We start from the raw sequence: 18,716 nt of genomic DNA, 5'->3' as shown, positions 1-18,716 counted from the left end.
TGTATGTATATATGTGTGTGTGTGTGTGTGTGTGTCTGTTAACGTAAAAATGAGAATCCGTTATTATGCTTTCTTCCTAGGAAATTTGCATACCAAGCGACACTTCAGTTTATATCTATAATCACCAAAAAAAAAATACAATATAGATGAATAATTCCTAAAACTTAGTAATTTTGCAAAACCATGGTTATCAACATGGTTACTGTGCAGCAGAAAATCTTTTGTAAATTTCCACAATTCCTGTAAATTTTCAATATACCTGCAAATTTTCATTTTTTTTTTTTTTTTGTAAATTTTCACAATTCCTGTAAGTTTTCAATATGCCTGTAAATTTTCAAATTTTTTTGTAACTTTTCACAATTCTTGTAAATTCTCAATATGCCTGTAAATTTTAATTTTTTTTTGTAAATCTTCACAATTCCTGTAAATTTTTAATATGCCTTGTAAATTTAATTTTTTTTTTTAAACTTTCACAATTCATGTAAATTTTCACAATTCCTGTAAATTTTCACAATTCTATAACTTTTCAAAATTCCTGTAAATATTCACAATTCCGGTAAATTTTCACAATTTCGGTAAATTTTCACAATTCCTGTAAATTTTCAAAATTCCTTAAATTTTCAAAATTCCGGTAAATTTTCACAATTCCTGTAAATTTTCACAATTCCTGTAAATTTTCAAAATTCCTATAAATTTTCACAATTCCGGTAAATTTTCACAATTCTGTAAATTTTCACAATTCCGGTAAATTTTTACAATTCTGTAAATTTTCACAATTCCTGTAAATTTTCAAATTTATTGAAAACTAGCAATTCCTGTAAATTTTCAGAATACCTAAAATTAATGACTTGTATCTATCTAGTATATTACCGAAAGGTTAAGACCAGCGGAAACCATGGTAGATTTCTTGACTGTCTAATTAATTTCTAACTCTTTACTGCACTCACCCTTTTGTTCGTATTTCCTTTATAAATAATTTTTTATTGTCTCCCTATACTCTTAAACTTTTGTTTATCATTAGTGAGTTTTCTGTTAACAGCTTTATTTGATAGATTTTGATAATTACAATATTTTTATTTGTTTTATTACATAGAATGTCTTTGCCACCATGTGCTTTATTTGAAATAAATTTTCGGCACAAATATAGCGAAGGCACTCTACCCTTTTTTTTTTTTTTTTTTTTTTTTTTACATCATACTTTTCAAGAAGAAAAAAAAAAGATACTACTTATTATTATATTTCCGTTACCATCTACATGTTTAAACCTATGACGTCAACTGTTATCGACTCTTTAAGCCAAAAAAAGTTATATTAAATAAAAACCACGATATTAACCGTTATTTTGTGAAATAATTAACCTTTTAGGAATTATGCATATATAATATAATTTTTCACTGATTATGCATATTAACAGAAGTATCCTATAGTATAAATATTTAGTACGAATTATGTATGAATACAGATTTCGCATAATTACAGTGACACACACACTCATATATATATATATATATATATATATATATATATATATATATATATATATATATATATATACGTATATATATGCTGTATATATACATATACATATATATATATATATATATATATATATGTATGTATATATATATATATATATATATATATATATATATATATATGTATATATACTGCATATATACTGCATATATATAAATATATATATATATATATATATATATATATATATATATATATATATATACATATATATATACTCGTATATATATATATATATATATATATATATATATATATATATAATATATATATATATATATACACTGCAGGAGTATTGCACCTGGATATTCTCAGCCAATAGCTGATCGTGTCGTCACACAAAAAGCGGAGCAAAGACAATCTGAGGGACTTGATATAATTTACAGGTAATTATAATACGTTAAATAATGACCGATAGCTTGGTCTAGAAGAGGAGCAATGAGATAATATTTTAGGGATGTGATGTAAATTACACATATAATTACATCTTTACATAATCTGAGAGAGAGAGAGAGAGAGAGAGAGAGAGAGAGAGAGAGAGAGAGAGAGAGAGAGAGAGAGAGAGAGAGAGAGAGAGAGAGAGAGAGGAGAGAGAGAGAGAGAGAGAGAGAGAGGATAGATTACCTGGGAATCTCTTGGTGTAATATTCTTGGAGGGTTTGTTAATACCATACTGTATTAATGGAAAACTGATCAGAGCCTAGGTACAGGCCACCCAAAGAGTTTCCGCAATATAAAGTAATTATTATAGATTATTGTTGTATACTGTAAACAACTGAATCTGTGACTAATCATAACCAGTGTGAATCCAAACATGATAGTTTCGTTAGAAACGGCCAACTTATGCTTTTTTCTTTTGACAGAAATGTCTTTTGTGGTTTGGCTGACATAAAACCATTTTACATTCTAAGTAAGTACTACTATATATTACATTTTTATCATTTGTATAGCTATTCTTAAACAACATATTTTTCAGGGGATCCCTCCCTTGACTTTATTTCTATTTTCTTTTTTTACCTTTATCAAAATCGTAAGGTTTGTGCTCTGTAACTCACCTTTTGAAAAGTTGCTACGAGAATTTTCAGAAAAATTTTCTCTTCATCCCCATTTCTTAATTAATATTATCCCCTTATTGAAACATTCCAATAAAGCCGTATAGGCTCACCTAGTGTTTTCTCATGTAATAAAAAAATAAGAAAATAAGATGCTAACAGATAATTTTTTTATCCAAATATCATAGAATTGAAGAAAAGAAATTTAAGGTATTGATTTCATTAACTTTTGCAAAAAAAAAAAATAATTCTTTAATTGTTTACAGAACTTCATATGTAAAACTTATTCATATATTCACTGACTTTTGAATTTGAGAAAAATACAATTATCACCTATCTTTGTACCGCTAGTACATTGATCCCATGTAAAATAATTTGATCTTATCTCTTGAAAGTCTTGAGGGGGAAATATTTCGGTATCAGTACCCAATTCGGTTCTGATTTCGTACCTTACTTATTCAGTAGAGTTTACGTATATTATGAATGATTATTATTGTCCTTCCTCTTGTTTATAAATGAGGTATGGCCGATATGAAAGGTGAAAGCTATAATGATATTCATCTATATTGTCATATAATTTCCAATTCAGTTCCACAAAAGCTTTGTGAGATTTTGGAAAACTTAGAATCTAATGTCCTGTGAATGTTGTAGATTTTCTATAATAATAATAATAATAATAATAATAATAATAATAATAATAATAATAATAATAATAATAATAATAATAATAATAATAATAATAATAATAATAATGATTATTATTATTATTATTATTATTATTATTATTATTATTATTATTATTATTATTATTATTATTATTATCATTATTATTATCATTATTATTATTATTATAATTATTATTATTATCATTATTAATATTATTATTATTATTATTATTATTATTATTACTAAAAATTAAAAAGTTTTAGAATAATCAAGTGTACCTCGCTCATGGTAAAATGCTCCAGAACTAAAGGAGGTTCGTGACAGTAAATCACATGTCAAAGGGATTCATATATTTATCACGCGTTAAAAAAACCTCAATACCGTCAAGGTCATTCTATTTAGCACGTAAGAACGGTTTTAATGTATCATCTGTTGAAGCAGAGAAAGCCAAGTCACAGGTACAAGTTTTTAGTCTGATGATATGCTGGTATTATGTATCTTGCAGGTTGACTGATGTGCGTAAGTTTAACCTTCGGGAAAAAAAGAATGAAACATATTTTATGATTTCCAACCTATAAGATAATAAATGAATATATGTATATATATATATATATATATATATATATATATATATATATATATATATTGATTTTAGGAGTGTAAATATTTTTTATATTAAATGAAGTTACAAAATATAAGTTGTTTATTTCTAAATCGTTATATCATCCACAGATAATTTTTCTTTTAATAACAATACATAGATATATGAAATACATCGAATTTAAGGGAAAGGTATCGCAAAAATAGTATAATCAGGTAGCTATGCCCCAACCCCATATTCATCAAATCCTAATTCAAATATTGATCAACATAGATAATTAATATATTAACTTGGAATTCTCGCTGGTAGGGTGTTATGGCTTAGTGGTTAACGTTTGTTAGTTCCGTGAATCACTCCGACCTAGTGGCCACTTGCCCATCTAGCATTTGCTGGAGTTAAGGAAAGGGGAATTGGGCATTATCCTTGCAATCTCATCCTTATAGATTGACTGTGAGACTAGAAGTTTGTATCCAAATGGAAAAAGTGTGTATGATAAAAATCAATCAGTCCATTTCTGTCAAACAATTTTTTTCATAGACGAATATGAGATCCTCGCTTCAGAAAATAATCATAATATTATTTTCAATATCTATTTGGACCATTACCCTCAAATATATGTTTCTTTAGGCCATTCATTAATATAATTTTGAATAAATAAAATAAGAAACTATACAGTATTCTTTATTTTGTTTAAAAAAGGGACAATTCTGAGGATCTGTCACGACGCTATCAAAGAACATTTTTATTTTCCATAGCCTCTGCGTCCTCTAAAGGAACTGCCATGGCCACCTCCAAAAGATGAACCTTTTCCACTCACAAAGGATCCACATATTCCACCCTATATAATACGATTCTCTTCTCCCTCCTCCATGGGATCCATCTTCACTTCTTCCAAAGGATTCACCTTTGCCACCTCAGAATGGAACTGGGTTAGGAGACATGGTGAAGCCCTCTTTGGGGTGCTCCTTGACTTCTGCTTTGAATTCCCTTCCAGCCGACATCTGCTGCGGTCATCTAACTATTATCCTGTCCGTCCACCTGCGTTCGTGTCGATCCAGCACGTGTATCCTGCTTCCCATCAAATAATCTAGCGATATAACACCCGTTCCGGACTGCCAATGCACAGAGCCCATGGTCAATTTTACTTGCGGGCAAATCTAACATCAGGGCATTACCAGATACTTGCTTTATCCATCTGTGAGTTACCAATGGCTTTTGTGGATACATAATTTATGTTGTGGTACTACATTTATACTTCTTTTACGATGCTGCTGACTTTTTGAAGACAAAAAAAAAAAAAAAAAAAAAAAATCTTCAAAGATCAGATATCACCAGAAGATGTGTTACTGATTATCATCTTCTGAATCTAAAGTGCGTTCTGTGAATTTATCGCTAACAGAAATATGCCCCTTCTGAGTGGGGATACCAAAAGGCTGAGTGGTCAGGCAAAATTCTCCCTCCATCACCAATCTATACTGGCCAGGGTTAGTGATAAACACAAATGAAACTTCAGCAATGAATCGACATGCTAAAAGCCTTTGTCCTGCAATTACCTAGAAACGGCTGGATGTATAGCTGTTATATATATATATATATATATATATATATATATATATATATATATATATATATATATATATATATATATATATACATATATATACTGTATATATATGTATATATATATATATATATATATATATATATATATACTGTATATATATGTATGTATATATATATATATATATATATATATATATATATATATATATATATATATATATTATACATATGCGTATGTACAAAATATACAGTAAATATATATATATATATATATATATATATATATATATATATATATATATACATATATATATATACATATATATATATATATATATGTATATACAGTGTATATATATAAATATATATATAACTATATATATATATATATATATATATATATATATATATATATATATATATATATATATATATATATGTATATATATGTGTATATATATATTTATATATATACATATATATATATACATATATATATACATATATATATATATGTATATATATATATATATATATATATATATATATATATATATATTATATATATATTCATGTATACATATATACGTATGTGTATATATGCATATAATTATACATAAAACGCTTTCCTTTCTCACCAAAGAAATGTTATTGTTATAGTGATTAATGATTGCAAAAGCCATAAGTAGTACTTATGACCTAATTCAGCGTTGACAAACGCTCAGTATCCGAACCATTTCATAAATAATTTTGAAGGATCCCGTGCAGTAATATATTTCCATACATGGAGGATTTTCAAAGTAACCCCCCAAACTCTATATTTCCCTTTAATGATGAAAATCTATCATTTAACAGTGGGTTGAGCAAGGGTATGGCTCATTTCCTTCAAGGTCAAGGTCAAGGTGTCTAGTTTCAGTTCCAGTTTCATCAGTATAAATTCTCACCAGAACGTCAGCCTGGCAAGCCCAACCCCCCACTGTGGTGCCCATCACAGCAGTGGCCTCTCCAGTAAAAAGCTTAAACTCACGGTCCTGGGCGGGGATCGATCTGCTGCAATACGAATGCTAGGCGAACACGATACCACTGTAATACCTAGGAGGTTAGTACAGTTCAGGTCTTGCTTATATAGTCCAAAAAGATTTATGAAATAATTCCTAAGCATAATATTACCTGATATATCTTAGCATCTTTTTTAAAGGCTGCTAAGAATTCCTTGCCTCCCTCTTGGCAATTAAGATGAACTAAAATGTAGGTACTTTATTTAAAAAATTTCTTTTCTTGTTTGAATTACGAGAAATTTCACCATTTCATCTCGTTAATGATGATAACTATCCTATATATTTTCTCGACAGTATGTTTAGATTATCAGATTTCTATTCCCATTTAAGCGAAAGGAAATTTTATTAACTGCTCCAAGTATACAACTGTTATACCAAGGTGTTTCAATTGCTTTCTTGCGTTCCTTTTAAAAAATACTTAGGGGAGAAGAGAAAGTGAAAATAATTATCAGTGAGTACACTATTAAAAATGACCGTAATGTTAATCCTAAATTCTTCGTAAAAATATATTGTTCTCCGTCCTATTTCAGTAAAATAAAGGCGACCGTAATTTTTACCTTACCTCGTTAATATCTTTTACGGATTGGTGACCGTAATAATTCCTTTATGTTAATATATCCGTTTTAAAAACGGTAAATGCCTGGAAACATTTATTCCAGGATTTTCACGGCATATTTACTAACAGTGTACTGTGGATGGGTTATTGAGATGAGGCTAACTATTACAAAACAAGCTTTAATTTTTTTTTCTTTTTTTTTTTTACTTTGGCAGTACTATTTTTACATCAAATTTTTCTTTTTATCTGAATCTTCCGCAGAGCCGCTGAAGAACCGATATATAATTTGGTGTTTTAACTCTATCAGCCCATTAAAGAAATATTTTAAAAGTTTATTGACAAATATATCTTTAATTTTCTTCTTAGGAAAACAATTTAGTGGAGAAAGGTGACCTTTTAATATGACCTATTATTTAATTTCAAGCGTTGAAAATTTGATAATGATAATAATTATTATGACAATAGCTATGATGAAAAAAATAAAAATAAATCATTAATGATAATTCTAATCAGAAGATATAGATATAATAATATTAACATAGCAGAACTAATATATGTATGGGGCAAAGGAAGGTAAAATGACACAAGGGTATATTTCTGGAAAATCCTTATCAATCTGACCAGCAGAGATTTGGAAGATTCTTTATGTACATTTATTTAATACAAATTTAAAGAATATAAAATACACAGTTATTGGTAAGAAAATTTCAGAAATTTCTTGTTATATTTTAAATGAGAAGACGGTTCTATTGAGCAAATCCTCGACTACCTCCGATAGCTCCGTTACCGGAGAAACTTCTAAGGATCCTATCTCGTATGTACAGGTGGACACAGGAGTCCGTGGCACTTCTCGCTCTAAAAAAAATGCATCCTGTCACACCCTTACTGCACGGATAGTAACTAAACAGCTACTGTTGAGAGATGGTAGAGGTGTTGGAGGAGTGCTTAACATAGCAGCTCCACGCGCAGTAAGGCTGTGATAAGATGCACTTATTAGAGTACAATGTGCCAGGGTTGTGGTGACTGATGTGGTAAAGTCTCTGACTGATGAACGCCAGACTGGGGTTTGAGTCCTGCTCAAACGCGTTAGTTTCTTTGGTAGCTGCAATGTCACCATCCGTGTGAACAAAAAGGATGGAGGTTTTTGGGGAGCCTATAGGTATATCTGCTGATTCATCGGCAGCTATCTCCTGGCCCTACTTGGTCCTAGCTTGGGTGCTGATCATATGTGTGTATGGTCAGTCTCTAGGACATTGTCCAGGTCGATAGGGCAATGTCACTCTCCCTTTCCCCTGCCATTCATTAGCGGCCTTTAAACAGTACGATTTACATTTCCACGACCGACACTGAAAAATGTGACCCTAATGTCATATTGTCCAGATGAGCCACTTCAAAGGGAATGACCTGCAATGTCGTCGTGACAGCCGATAGAGTTACTTCCTCGAAGCCGATGACCTCTGAAGGATCTACCTCCAGAGCAACGACCTCCGATATAACCACTTCCGAAGACTCCGTAGCCACCTCATAATCATCCTCCGTAGAAACCGTATCCTCCGTCTGCCTGACACACTGCCGTGGTGACGGGGTACCGATGGAATTCCTGTAATAGTAGAAAAAACAGGATCTAGTTGGCCAAGATTTGTTTTAATATTTAACTCTTCTTTATAGAGATGGCTAACGAGTTTGCTTAATTACGTAGCTTTACAGTTTGTTCTTCATATCATACGTGTGTTTTATAGGTAAAATGAGGCCTTATATCTTGTAGCTTTAGATGATTTCGTAATATTTCCTTTCCCCTAAATATATTACTAAGCAAAAAGCCTATATCTATTCGTACTTATCTTGTATATAAGCATGATTTGTTAAATAATAATTATGTAATTACAGAAAGAAATAATATATGATTAGTGCTTACTTTTGTACATGAATGTAAACGTTAATATCCCACTTCTCAAGAAAAACGAACAAACTTACCATTGTGAGCTCAGACGGGCCGGCTAGATCCAACTGCGAAGTTCTGAGGAACTCCCAACTCTTATATATACAAGCCCATCGTAGTTCCCACATTCCGGAAGGACAATAAGGCTGGTTTCTTTGTCTCATTTGCGTGAAGGATTATTTCACGGCCACGAAAAGCGTAATGAGAGGGAAAACTAACGGAGACGCGGAAATGGTGTAGTGTCATTTACTCGAACGTTCCCGCGAGCATCTGCGTCTTGCGGTTTCAGTAACAGTTAGTCTGGCGCTCGTAATAGCCAATGAATTCCCAAGTCACTGCAATTTGACGTTACCTCAGGGGCTACTTCATCGCAAAGTTCTTCTGATGTGACCAGAACGACTATGCGTGAATAGAGGCACACACTAGATAATAAAATAAAAGGAGAAAGGCGAGGACAATTGATTTTTTATCAGTGGGACTGATAAGAATAGGCCACATATTGGACAAGGGCTATTTTAGTGCTGTACTGTAATACTTAGAAGAAAATTGGTGCAATGAAAAAAGAGATGGTTATTCCTTCCCATCTCCCATGATAATATCGATTTGAGGGAGGTTAGTGCTTAATTTTTAAGCAATGATATGATAATTTATGGAATATAATAACATGTATAATTTTACAAGTAATGCCCCTTATATATATATATATATATATATATATATATATATATATATATATATATATATGTATATATATATATATATATATATATATATATATATATATATATATATATATATATATATATATACGTGTGTGTGTCTGTTAATAAGTATATGACATTTTTATATTATATCCTCATGTATGGTAAAATGAAACTAGCAGATTTATTGCAAAGTGGTAAACAAGAACTACAGTAGGTGTTGCAATTAACTCTGACAAAGCAGACGGCGTCACTGCGGTAAGACATAATATACCAAGGTAAAAAGTAAATAGTCAATAATGATGTACACAAGGACAATAATAATACTTAGCCTATGGTATTATTATTATTATTATTATTATTATTATTATTATTATTATTATTATTATTATTATTGTTGTTGTTGTTGTTGTTGTTGTTGCTGTTTTCGTTGTTGTTGTTGTTATTATTATTATTATTATTATTATTATTATTATTATTATTATACTTCTCTATACTTCCCTCCTTGTCAAATAAAGTTGATGATGACTGCTAATCTGTATATTATTATTACTATTAATTTAGTTATTCTTCTTATTATTATTCGTTTTATTCTTTAATTTATTATAGTTATTATTATTATTATTATTATTATTATTATTATTATTATTATTATTATTATTAATAGTAAAAATGTATTTTACATACATATCAATAAATGCACTGTAATAATTGTAACTACATTTATCCTTTATCTACCGAGTCTTGCATGAATAGTTCCTGCAGAAAATGTTCAATTTAACCTAACCTGAAAGCGTTTCCCGGCTTCATTTTATATTTTTAGGCCATTACCATAGGCATTTTTTCATCTTATCACAACAATGCCTCTATAAACTTAAACAACAGACAAAGGAGGTTTAACGAAACTTGTCTCAAACCCACCCTCATAAAATCTAGTTTTTTCTTTAAAGCACACGGTCAAACAGTTCGTCGAACCCGGTTGTCAAACCTGCTTGTCATACGGTTTGAAGAGGGGGAGTAAGTCACAAATGCATAAGGTTTGTGAATGATGAAGCCCCGCCTACAAAAGTCAGGCGAGAACAGACTTTTTTCAAACCGTTCGATTATCGTGTTCGAGAATCAAATGCCCCGTTCACCCGTTCGAACATCAGTTCGAACACTTATCTGTTGAACTGCGTTCGACAAACAATTCGACCGTGTAAACATAGTCTAACAAAAGCATTGCTTTAAGCCTTCAAATTTGTCCTTGAAAGCTACCTGTTACGCCGCATTTCCTCAATACACTTCTCAGGCCTAGACCAATTTTACCACAACCTTTCTCCGAGATCATTAACGCCACATATAAACATTTTCCCTTTTCGTACAATTGTCTATGATATATACTTCAATACTCGTTATTACAATAATAGTTATGGTGGAGTCTTTCATTTTTGCTCAACCGAAGTGATAATATATCAGATACCATTTCTAACTGCCATTACGAATTGACGATAGTATAACCAGTATTGCCAAACTTTCTTCCATTTCATTCCACATTTTTAAAACTGCCGTAAAGAAACACTTCCCACATTCAGTTGAACCTGTTATTCTTTGATGCTTATATGATGAATAAGGACTTTTTTTATTACAATTATTCAAAATATATTGCCATGTTTTCAATTTTTATTTGGCATTTGTAAATAATCAATAGAAACTCATATTCTTAGTGATTTCCTTATTCAGAGTTATATATTATTAACTACAAGAGCAATATAAACCAAATTATCGATAACATCACCATTATTAATGATAATGATAACATAAAAGGACTTCTTAATAAGGAATATTACTTCTATTATCTTCAAGATTTATTTCAAAACGATATGTATGTCTGTAACTTTAAAAGAAATATTTTTTAATTATTTTGTATGGAATAGTTTTATTATTCCATGAAAGCCATTTAATCCAAAGTTTACATAAAATAGGCTGTTGTTAGTCTGATGAATTTAATCATGCGCCCGTATATAGTATGATTTTGTTACTTTATTTCTAAACTAAATAATGAGGTACCTCTTACTCCCATTTTGCTTGCTTTGGAATGGGATTCCAATACTTGGAAATATCAATATCGAGTGGCGTTAAGGCTATAGGTACACATAAATACAAACAAATTCAAGTATTTTCATTATCCTCATCAAAGTGTTATGAATTGTAAATAAAAAATATATATATTTTAATCTCTTATTTTCAGGAATATTGAAGAGTTTTGCATTGGCTTTTACCATAATCAATTTTTCAGTGCCATAAAGTCTCTCTCTCTCTCTCTCTCTCTCTCTCTCTCTCTCTCTCTCTCTCTCTCTCTCTCTCTCTCTCTCTCTCTCTCTCTCTCTCTCTCTCTCATAATTATTTCGCAAAAAGCTAAAAAGTGAAAAAGATATGCCATGAAAAATGCCAATAACCAACGACCAAAATTTTCCTTATGTGTTTTGCTGGAGAAATTTTCGAACGAAAATCTCATGAAGCATGTTTTAAAACAACTCGATTTTTAACTATTATTTTCGCTTGTTATATTTCTATATGCAAAGGCTAGCCTGATTGTACAATAAATGTTTAATTCTACTTGTTTGATATGTGCTTATCAAGAGTAATAACAAATAATAAGAATATCTATAACAATAATATCAAGGTATAGACCCCTTTCTTATAGAGTTATTATTGAAAGAATTTGACTTTACCGCTGTATGGATATTTTATCAATATTTCCTATCTCCCTTATGCGTCACTTCTAAAAGTGGGTTAAATGAAACAAAAATAACTAACCAAATTTCATCAATTTCATTTAATACATCAGAGAGTGTTTCAAGTAGTCCAAACACACGCACACACACACACACACACACACATATATATATATATATATATATATATATATATATATATATATATATATATATATATATGTATACATATGTATGTATATATATATATATATATATATATATATATATATATATATATACATATATATGTATATATATATATATATATATATATATATATATATATATATATATATATATGTATGTATGTATATACATATATCAGCATACGGTTGTACTGGTCAAGGTTTAAATAAATGTATAGATCTTGGTACTGGTAATGTCAAATTTGTTTTTGATTAGTAGACGATTTGTTAAAACCCATAGAAATCTTTGACCCTGTCCCGGGCAGTTGCTAACTGAAACTAAGGAAATTTTGAATAAAGAAAGTTATCCTTCTTTATAAGTTTCAGGTCTGGGCATTTTTCACTCGTCCCATAGTATCAGCTACTTGGGACACGCCCACTTTCCGACTAAAAGTGGAATCACCATAGTAATTTCTTGTCAGAGGTTTTTGCCAACCCTCAGATGATGATAGCGAGCGAAAGTGTTGTAGCGTCGCACTACGATCTTGCAGTTCGAAGAGCAAATGGAAAAAAAGTTAAACGAAACCGATCAACTGATATCATTATGGCACCCAGAAGTTTTCTAACAGTTGTAGTAATATGTAGTATCGGTATATTACGTGAATAATAATAATGATAATAATAATAATAATAATGATAATAATAATAATAATAATAATAATAATAATAATAATAATAATAATAATAATAATAATAATAATAATAATAATAATAATAATAATAAAGGATATTTGATGATCAGTCTGTCCTGATTAAGTGTTTCAATTCTTTTATTCTACTATGTTTTACAAAGCCTTACGGTCTATTAAATTCGTTATCCCAGATCTGAATATTAATCTTCGTTGCTGTCTTTCCGTTTGTTCTTTGTTCATGTTTGATGGACTTTTCGTAATTCCGATCATTCTTTGGACTCAGATCTTCAGAGTCTGTACCATCCTGTAAGTAACATTACGCGCACATTAAATTCTAACATTCAAGCCGTTTTCTTCACCGAAAGAATTTCGTGTTAGGTAAAGAAATAAGTCAAAGATAGAAGATAAAAGAGGAAGATAACTAGAATAAAAATAAACAGGAAAAATCATAACTTCATGTAACAAGTCTCAAAGCAAGTGAGTGCAAAAAAAAAAAAATAAATAAATAAATAAAAAAAAACCGATGGTGTAAGCAATGCTTTCAAAATAGTGATCTCATATGGTCATCTATTCTTAGAAAAATAAACGTATAAATAATGATATTGGGGTAACTAAACGTGTAAAAACTTAGTGTTTAGCTTATCCATAAATAAATTTTGATAACCAAATAATTCACATCTTCAAGAGATAGAAATTTCAAATCATATTCTTATTCAGGTACTTTTCATTCACAGAAATGGTATAACGTTTCCAAAGCTTTAAGAAATCTAACATTACTGCCAGATCTATCCTCAGACAGCATCTATAACGTTTGCAACGCTTCCAAAAGTCTAAAATTCCTGCTAGATCTTTGCTAAGACAGCATCTATAATGTTTACAACTATCTGGCAGTAATTTCAGACTTCTGGAAGCGTTGTAAACGTTATAGAAGCTATCTGAGCAAAGATCTGACAATAATTTTAGACTTCTGGAAGCGTTGTAAACGTTATAGATGCTGTCTGAGCAAAGATATTTCTGTAATTTTAGACTTCTGTAATAGTTGTAAAGGTTATAGATGGTGTCTGAGTAAAGATGTTGCAGTAATTGTATACTTCTGGATGAGTTGTAAACGTTACAGATGCTATCTGAACAAAGATCTGGCAGTCATTTTAGACTTCTGGAAGCTTTTTAAAAGTTATAGTTGCTGTCTGAGCAAAGATATGGCAGCCATTTTAGACTCCTGGAAGCGCTGTAAACGTCATAGAAGCTGTCCGAGCAAAGATATGGCAGCCATTTTAGACTTCTGGAAGCGCTGTAAACGTCATAGAAGCTGTCCGAGCAAAGATATGGCAGCCATTTTAGACTTCTGGAAGCGCTGTAAACGTCATGGAAGCTGTCCGAGCAAAGATATGGCAGTAATTTTAGACTCCTGAAAGATATGGCAGTAATTTTAGACTCTTGGAGCGTTGTAAACGTCATAGAAGCTGTCCGAGCAAGGATATGGTAGTAATTTTAGACTTCTGGAAGCGTTGTAAACGTTATAGAAGCTATCTGAGCAAAGATATGGCAGTAATTTTAGACTTTTGGAAGTGTTGTAGACGTTATAGAAGCTATCTGAGCAAAGATATGGCAGTAATTTTAGACTTCTGGAAGCGTTGTAAACGTTATAGAAGCTATCTGAGCAAAGATATGGCAGTAATTTTAGACTTCTGGAAGTGTTGTAAACGTTATAGAAGCTGTCTGAGCAAGGATATGGTAGTAATTTTAGACTTCTGGAAGTGTTTTAAACGTTATAGATGCTTTCTAAGCAAAGATATGGCAGTAATTTTAGTCTTCTGGAAGTGTTGTAAACGTTATAGATTCCTTTTGATCAAGAATCTGGCAGTAATGCTAGATCTTCAAAACTGAAACGTATGTAAACTAACATAATAGCATCAATATCTATTAGATTTTTTTTCCTTTACATATATTTGAAGGATCTATCTTATCAAACCAACTCACCCCTGTTTAAACTCTATCTAGATTTTCCCTCTCCCTTTTGACCTCTTCTCAAAAACATCTTTCGTGAGTAAAAACAAAAAAGACTGATAAGCAGTAGAATTAAAATATTTTCATATTTACTGTATGTATATATATTATATATGCATATATATATATATATATATATATATATATATATATATATATATATATATATATATATATATATACATATATATAGGTATAGATATATATATATATATATATATATATATATATATATATATATATATATATATATATATATATATCTGCATATATATATATATATATATATATATATATATATACTTATATATATATTTGTGTATGAATATGCGTGTGTGGGTGTGTAAATATATGAATATTATTGATTCGTATACTATTCAAAGTGATGGAGATGTGTTTTTTAAATGTGCCGAACTAGTTTTAGTAGTTGGTGGAGGCTTGAAAGGCAATCTCAAGTTATTCGTTTCATGCATGTCAGTTTACACTTATTATTATTATTATTATTATTATTATTATTATTATTATTATTATTATTATTATTATTATTATTATTATTATCTTAGCCGTGAAATTTTGAAGCAAAAAGTGACAGCATTTCGCAAGTAAAAACATGAAAAAACTTCTTTTTTTTTAAATGAAAATCAGCCATGAGAACACTCACAATACACAAATAAAGGTTTGAACACTAGAATTGATAGACAGAGATAAAAGAAAAACAATGTATGCTAATTTTCTTATAAAAAGGGGATAATAAAACAGAGTAGAAAAACATTGATTTAAATCCTTTTACTCACATTGTTTGAAAGTTAACAAAGGTGCATTTATTATTGAAATATCCCACTACCTTCAGTGTTATTTTCCTCCAAATGAACTTTATGATTTCAGTGGCTTAAGTGATTTAAGACCCATAACCTCTGGGAGACCATACTCGTGTCCACCGTTGAAGTATCAACCCCTAAATCCGTAGCCTCCAGATGACGAACCATGTCGACCAGTGGAGAGCACACCAGTAGAGCTATATCCTCCAGTTGACGAACCACCATGTCCTCCACTGGAATGTCCACCAGTAGAGCCATATCCTCCAGAAGACGAACCACTATGTCCACCACTGGAATGTCCACCAGTAGACCCATATCCTCCAGATAACGAACCACCATGTCCTCTATTGGAATGTCCACCAGTAGAGCCATAGCCTCCAGATGACGAACCCCCATATCTTCCACTGGAATGTCCACCAGTAGAGCCATATCCTCCAGTTGACGAACCACCATGTCCTCCACTGGAATGTCCACCAGTAGAGCCATATCCTCCAGAAGACGAACCACTATGTCCACCACTGGAATGTCCACCAGTAGAGCTATATCCTCCAGATGATGAACCACCATGTCCACCACTGGAATGTCCACCAGTAGAGCCATATCCTCCAGATGATGAACCACCATGTCCTCCACTGGAGTGTCCACCAGTAGAGCCATATCCTCCAGATGACGAACCACTATGTCCACCACTGGAATGTCCACCAGTAGAGCCATATCCTCCAGATGACGAACCACCATGTCCTCCACTGGAATGTCCACCAGTAGAGCCATATCCTCCAGATGACGAACCACCATGTCCTCCACTGGAATGTCCACCAGTAGAGCCATAGCCTATAGATGACACGAGATTGTGACCACCACTGGAGTGTCCCCCACTAGACCTATAACCTCCAGAGGGAACCCAACTTTGGCTACTCCTGGTATATCTACTCCCAGAGCCATAGCCTCCAGATGACGAACCACCATGTCCACCGCTGGAATGTCCACCGGTAGAGCCATATCCTCCAGATGACGAACCACCATGTCCTCCACCGGAATGTCCACCAGTAGAGCCATAGCCTCCAGATGACGAACCACCATGTCCACCACTGGAATGTCCACCAGTAGAACCATATCCTCCAGATGACGAACCACCATGTCCACCGCTAGAATGTCCACCAGTAGAGCCATATCCTCCAGATGACGAACCAGTATGTCCTCCACTAGAATATCCACCAGTAGAGCCATATCCTCCAGATGACGAACCACCATGTCCTCCACTGGAATGTCCACCAGTAGAGCTATATCCTCCAGATGACGAACCACCATGTCTTCCACTGGAATGTCCACCAGTAGAGCCATATCCTCCAGATGACGAACCACCATGTCCTCCACTGGAATGTCCACCAGTAGAGCCATATCCTCCAGATGACGAACCGCTATGTCCTCCACTGGAATGTCCACCAGTAGAGCCATAGCCTCCAGGTGACGAACCGCTATGTCCTCCACTGGAATGTCCACCAGTAGAGCCATAGATAGCGTTGTGGCTGCCACTGGAGTATCCATTATGAGAGCCATATGCTACTGGTGATCCTTTATGACTATTCGAATTATCTCCATGGCCACCAGGAATTCCATATCTTCTGGTTGAGCCTCTGCCAATGGATACGCTGTTGGATATTCCATGACCGCCACTAGAGCTGCTTCTATCTGCATTGCAGAATGTTAAAAGAACAGCACCAAAGGCAAACAAAAGAAGATTCTGCGAAAATAATAGAAAGTATCCAATTTAGGCATTAATTGATAATGGAAGAAAAAACTTGTTTTATTTCAAACACTCACTGTAAGTGGACGTGCTCGTATAGTATAAATCAAGAATATATTATGGATATAGTACTTCATATACAAAATGAATACTATGTATATTACATCTGAGTTTATATACAATAAAGTTACCATAAATATGTGTATAAATTATGGCCCATTGAATGAGTATACGTTAGTTTTGATATTTCTTTTAAAGTATACAAAGAAATGCATTTTGATAAAAAAAGTTTCAAAATTACAACACCACTTACCATGGCTTATCCACAGTGACTCTTGGACTAAGACTGTGTTTTTCCTGTGTTGATGTGTCTTTATATACTGCGATCGTATTGATACTTCAGGGTTGCAGATGGCACAAACCTGGCCATGAACTCTCCCTAAATGGTCCTAAGATTGTGGGACGAAAGAGAGAGTTAGGTAACAAATATATCTTATCAATTATAATTGCCCTCTAATATATACGTCTCCTTGAATACCAAATGTCTTCAAACCCCACAAACAAAATTCTATTAAGTTTCCCTTGAAGTTGCAGATTTTTTTTTCTTTTTTTTTTTGTAAAAGATCTCTTTTAGTCAATACTTATATAGATTGTTATCTGCGTAATTAGATGTTCATATCTGTATGCTATACTAATTTCCAATAGTTGCTAAAGATTACGTCAGTATTTTCTACATATTATTATTATTATTATTATTATTATTATTATTATTATTATTATTATTATTATTACTTGCTAAGCTACAAACCTAGTTGGAAAAGCAGGATGCTATAAGTCCAGGGGCCTCAACAGGGAAAATAGCCGAGTGAGGAAAGGAAACAAGGAAAAATTAGAACATCA

At 31.8% G+C, this 18,716-nt stretch overlaps 2 protein-coding genes across 3 annotated transcripts; both read right to left on the bottom strand.

Annotated features, from left to right (window-relative positions):
- Nucleotides 1-7,669: 7,669 nt before the first annotated feature.
- LOC137655009 (uncharacterized) lies at nt 7,670-9,120 on the bottom strand. The gene is made up of 2 exons (XM_068388907.1): nt 9,006-9,120; nt 7,670-8,600 (listed from the first exon to the last, which is right to left on the bottom strand). The coding sequence occupies exons 1-2, from the start codon at nt 9,096-9,098 to the stop codon at nt 8,358-8,360; spliced, it is 336 nt and encodes a 111-aa protein (XP_068245008.1). The 5' UTR covers nt 9,099-9,120; the 3' UTR covers nt 7,670-8,357.
- A 6,897-nt stretch (nt 9,121-16,017) lies between these two features.
- On the bottom strand, nt 16,018-18,174 carry LOC137655711 (loricrin-like). Of its 2 annotated transcripts, XM_068389719.1 has the most exons (3): nt 18,130-18,174; nt 16,323-17,813; nt 16,018-16,250 (listed from the first exon to the last, which is right to left on the bottom strand). In XM_068389719.1, exons 1-3 carry the CDS (start codon nt 18,130-18,132, stop codon nt 16,203-16,205), a joined length of 1,542 nt encoding a protein of 513 aa, XP_068245820.1. In that variant the 5' UTR covers nt 18,133-18,174; the 3' UTR covers nt 16,018-16,202. The 2 variants fall into 2 exon arrangements, with proteins under 2 accessions (XP_068245820.1, XP_068245819.1); XM_068389718.1 differs by having other exon boundaries at nt 16,018-17,813.
- Between the last annotated feature and the right edge of the window lie 542 nt (nt 18,175-18,716).

The sequence above is a fragment of the Palaemon carinicauda genome, chromosome 16, assembly GCF_036898095.1.
Source record: "Palaemon carinicauda isolate YSFRI2023 chromosome 16, ASM3689809v2, whole genome shotgun sequence".
NCBI lineage: Eukaryota > Metazoa > Arthropoda > Malacostraca > Decapoda > Palaemonidae > Palaemon > Palaemon carinicauda.
This window is presented reverse-complemented; position numbering and strand designations above follow the sequence as displayed.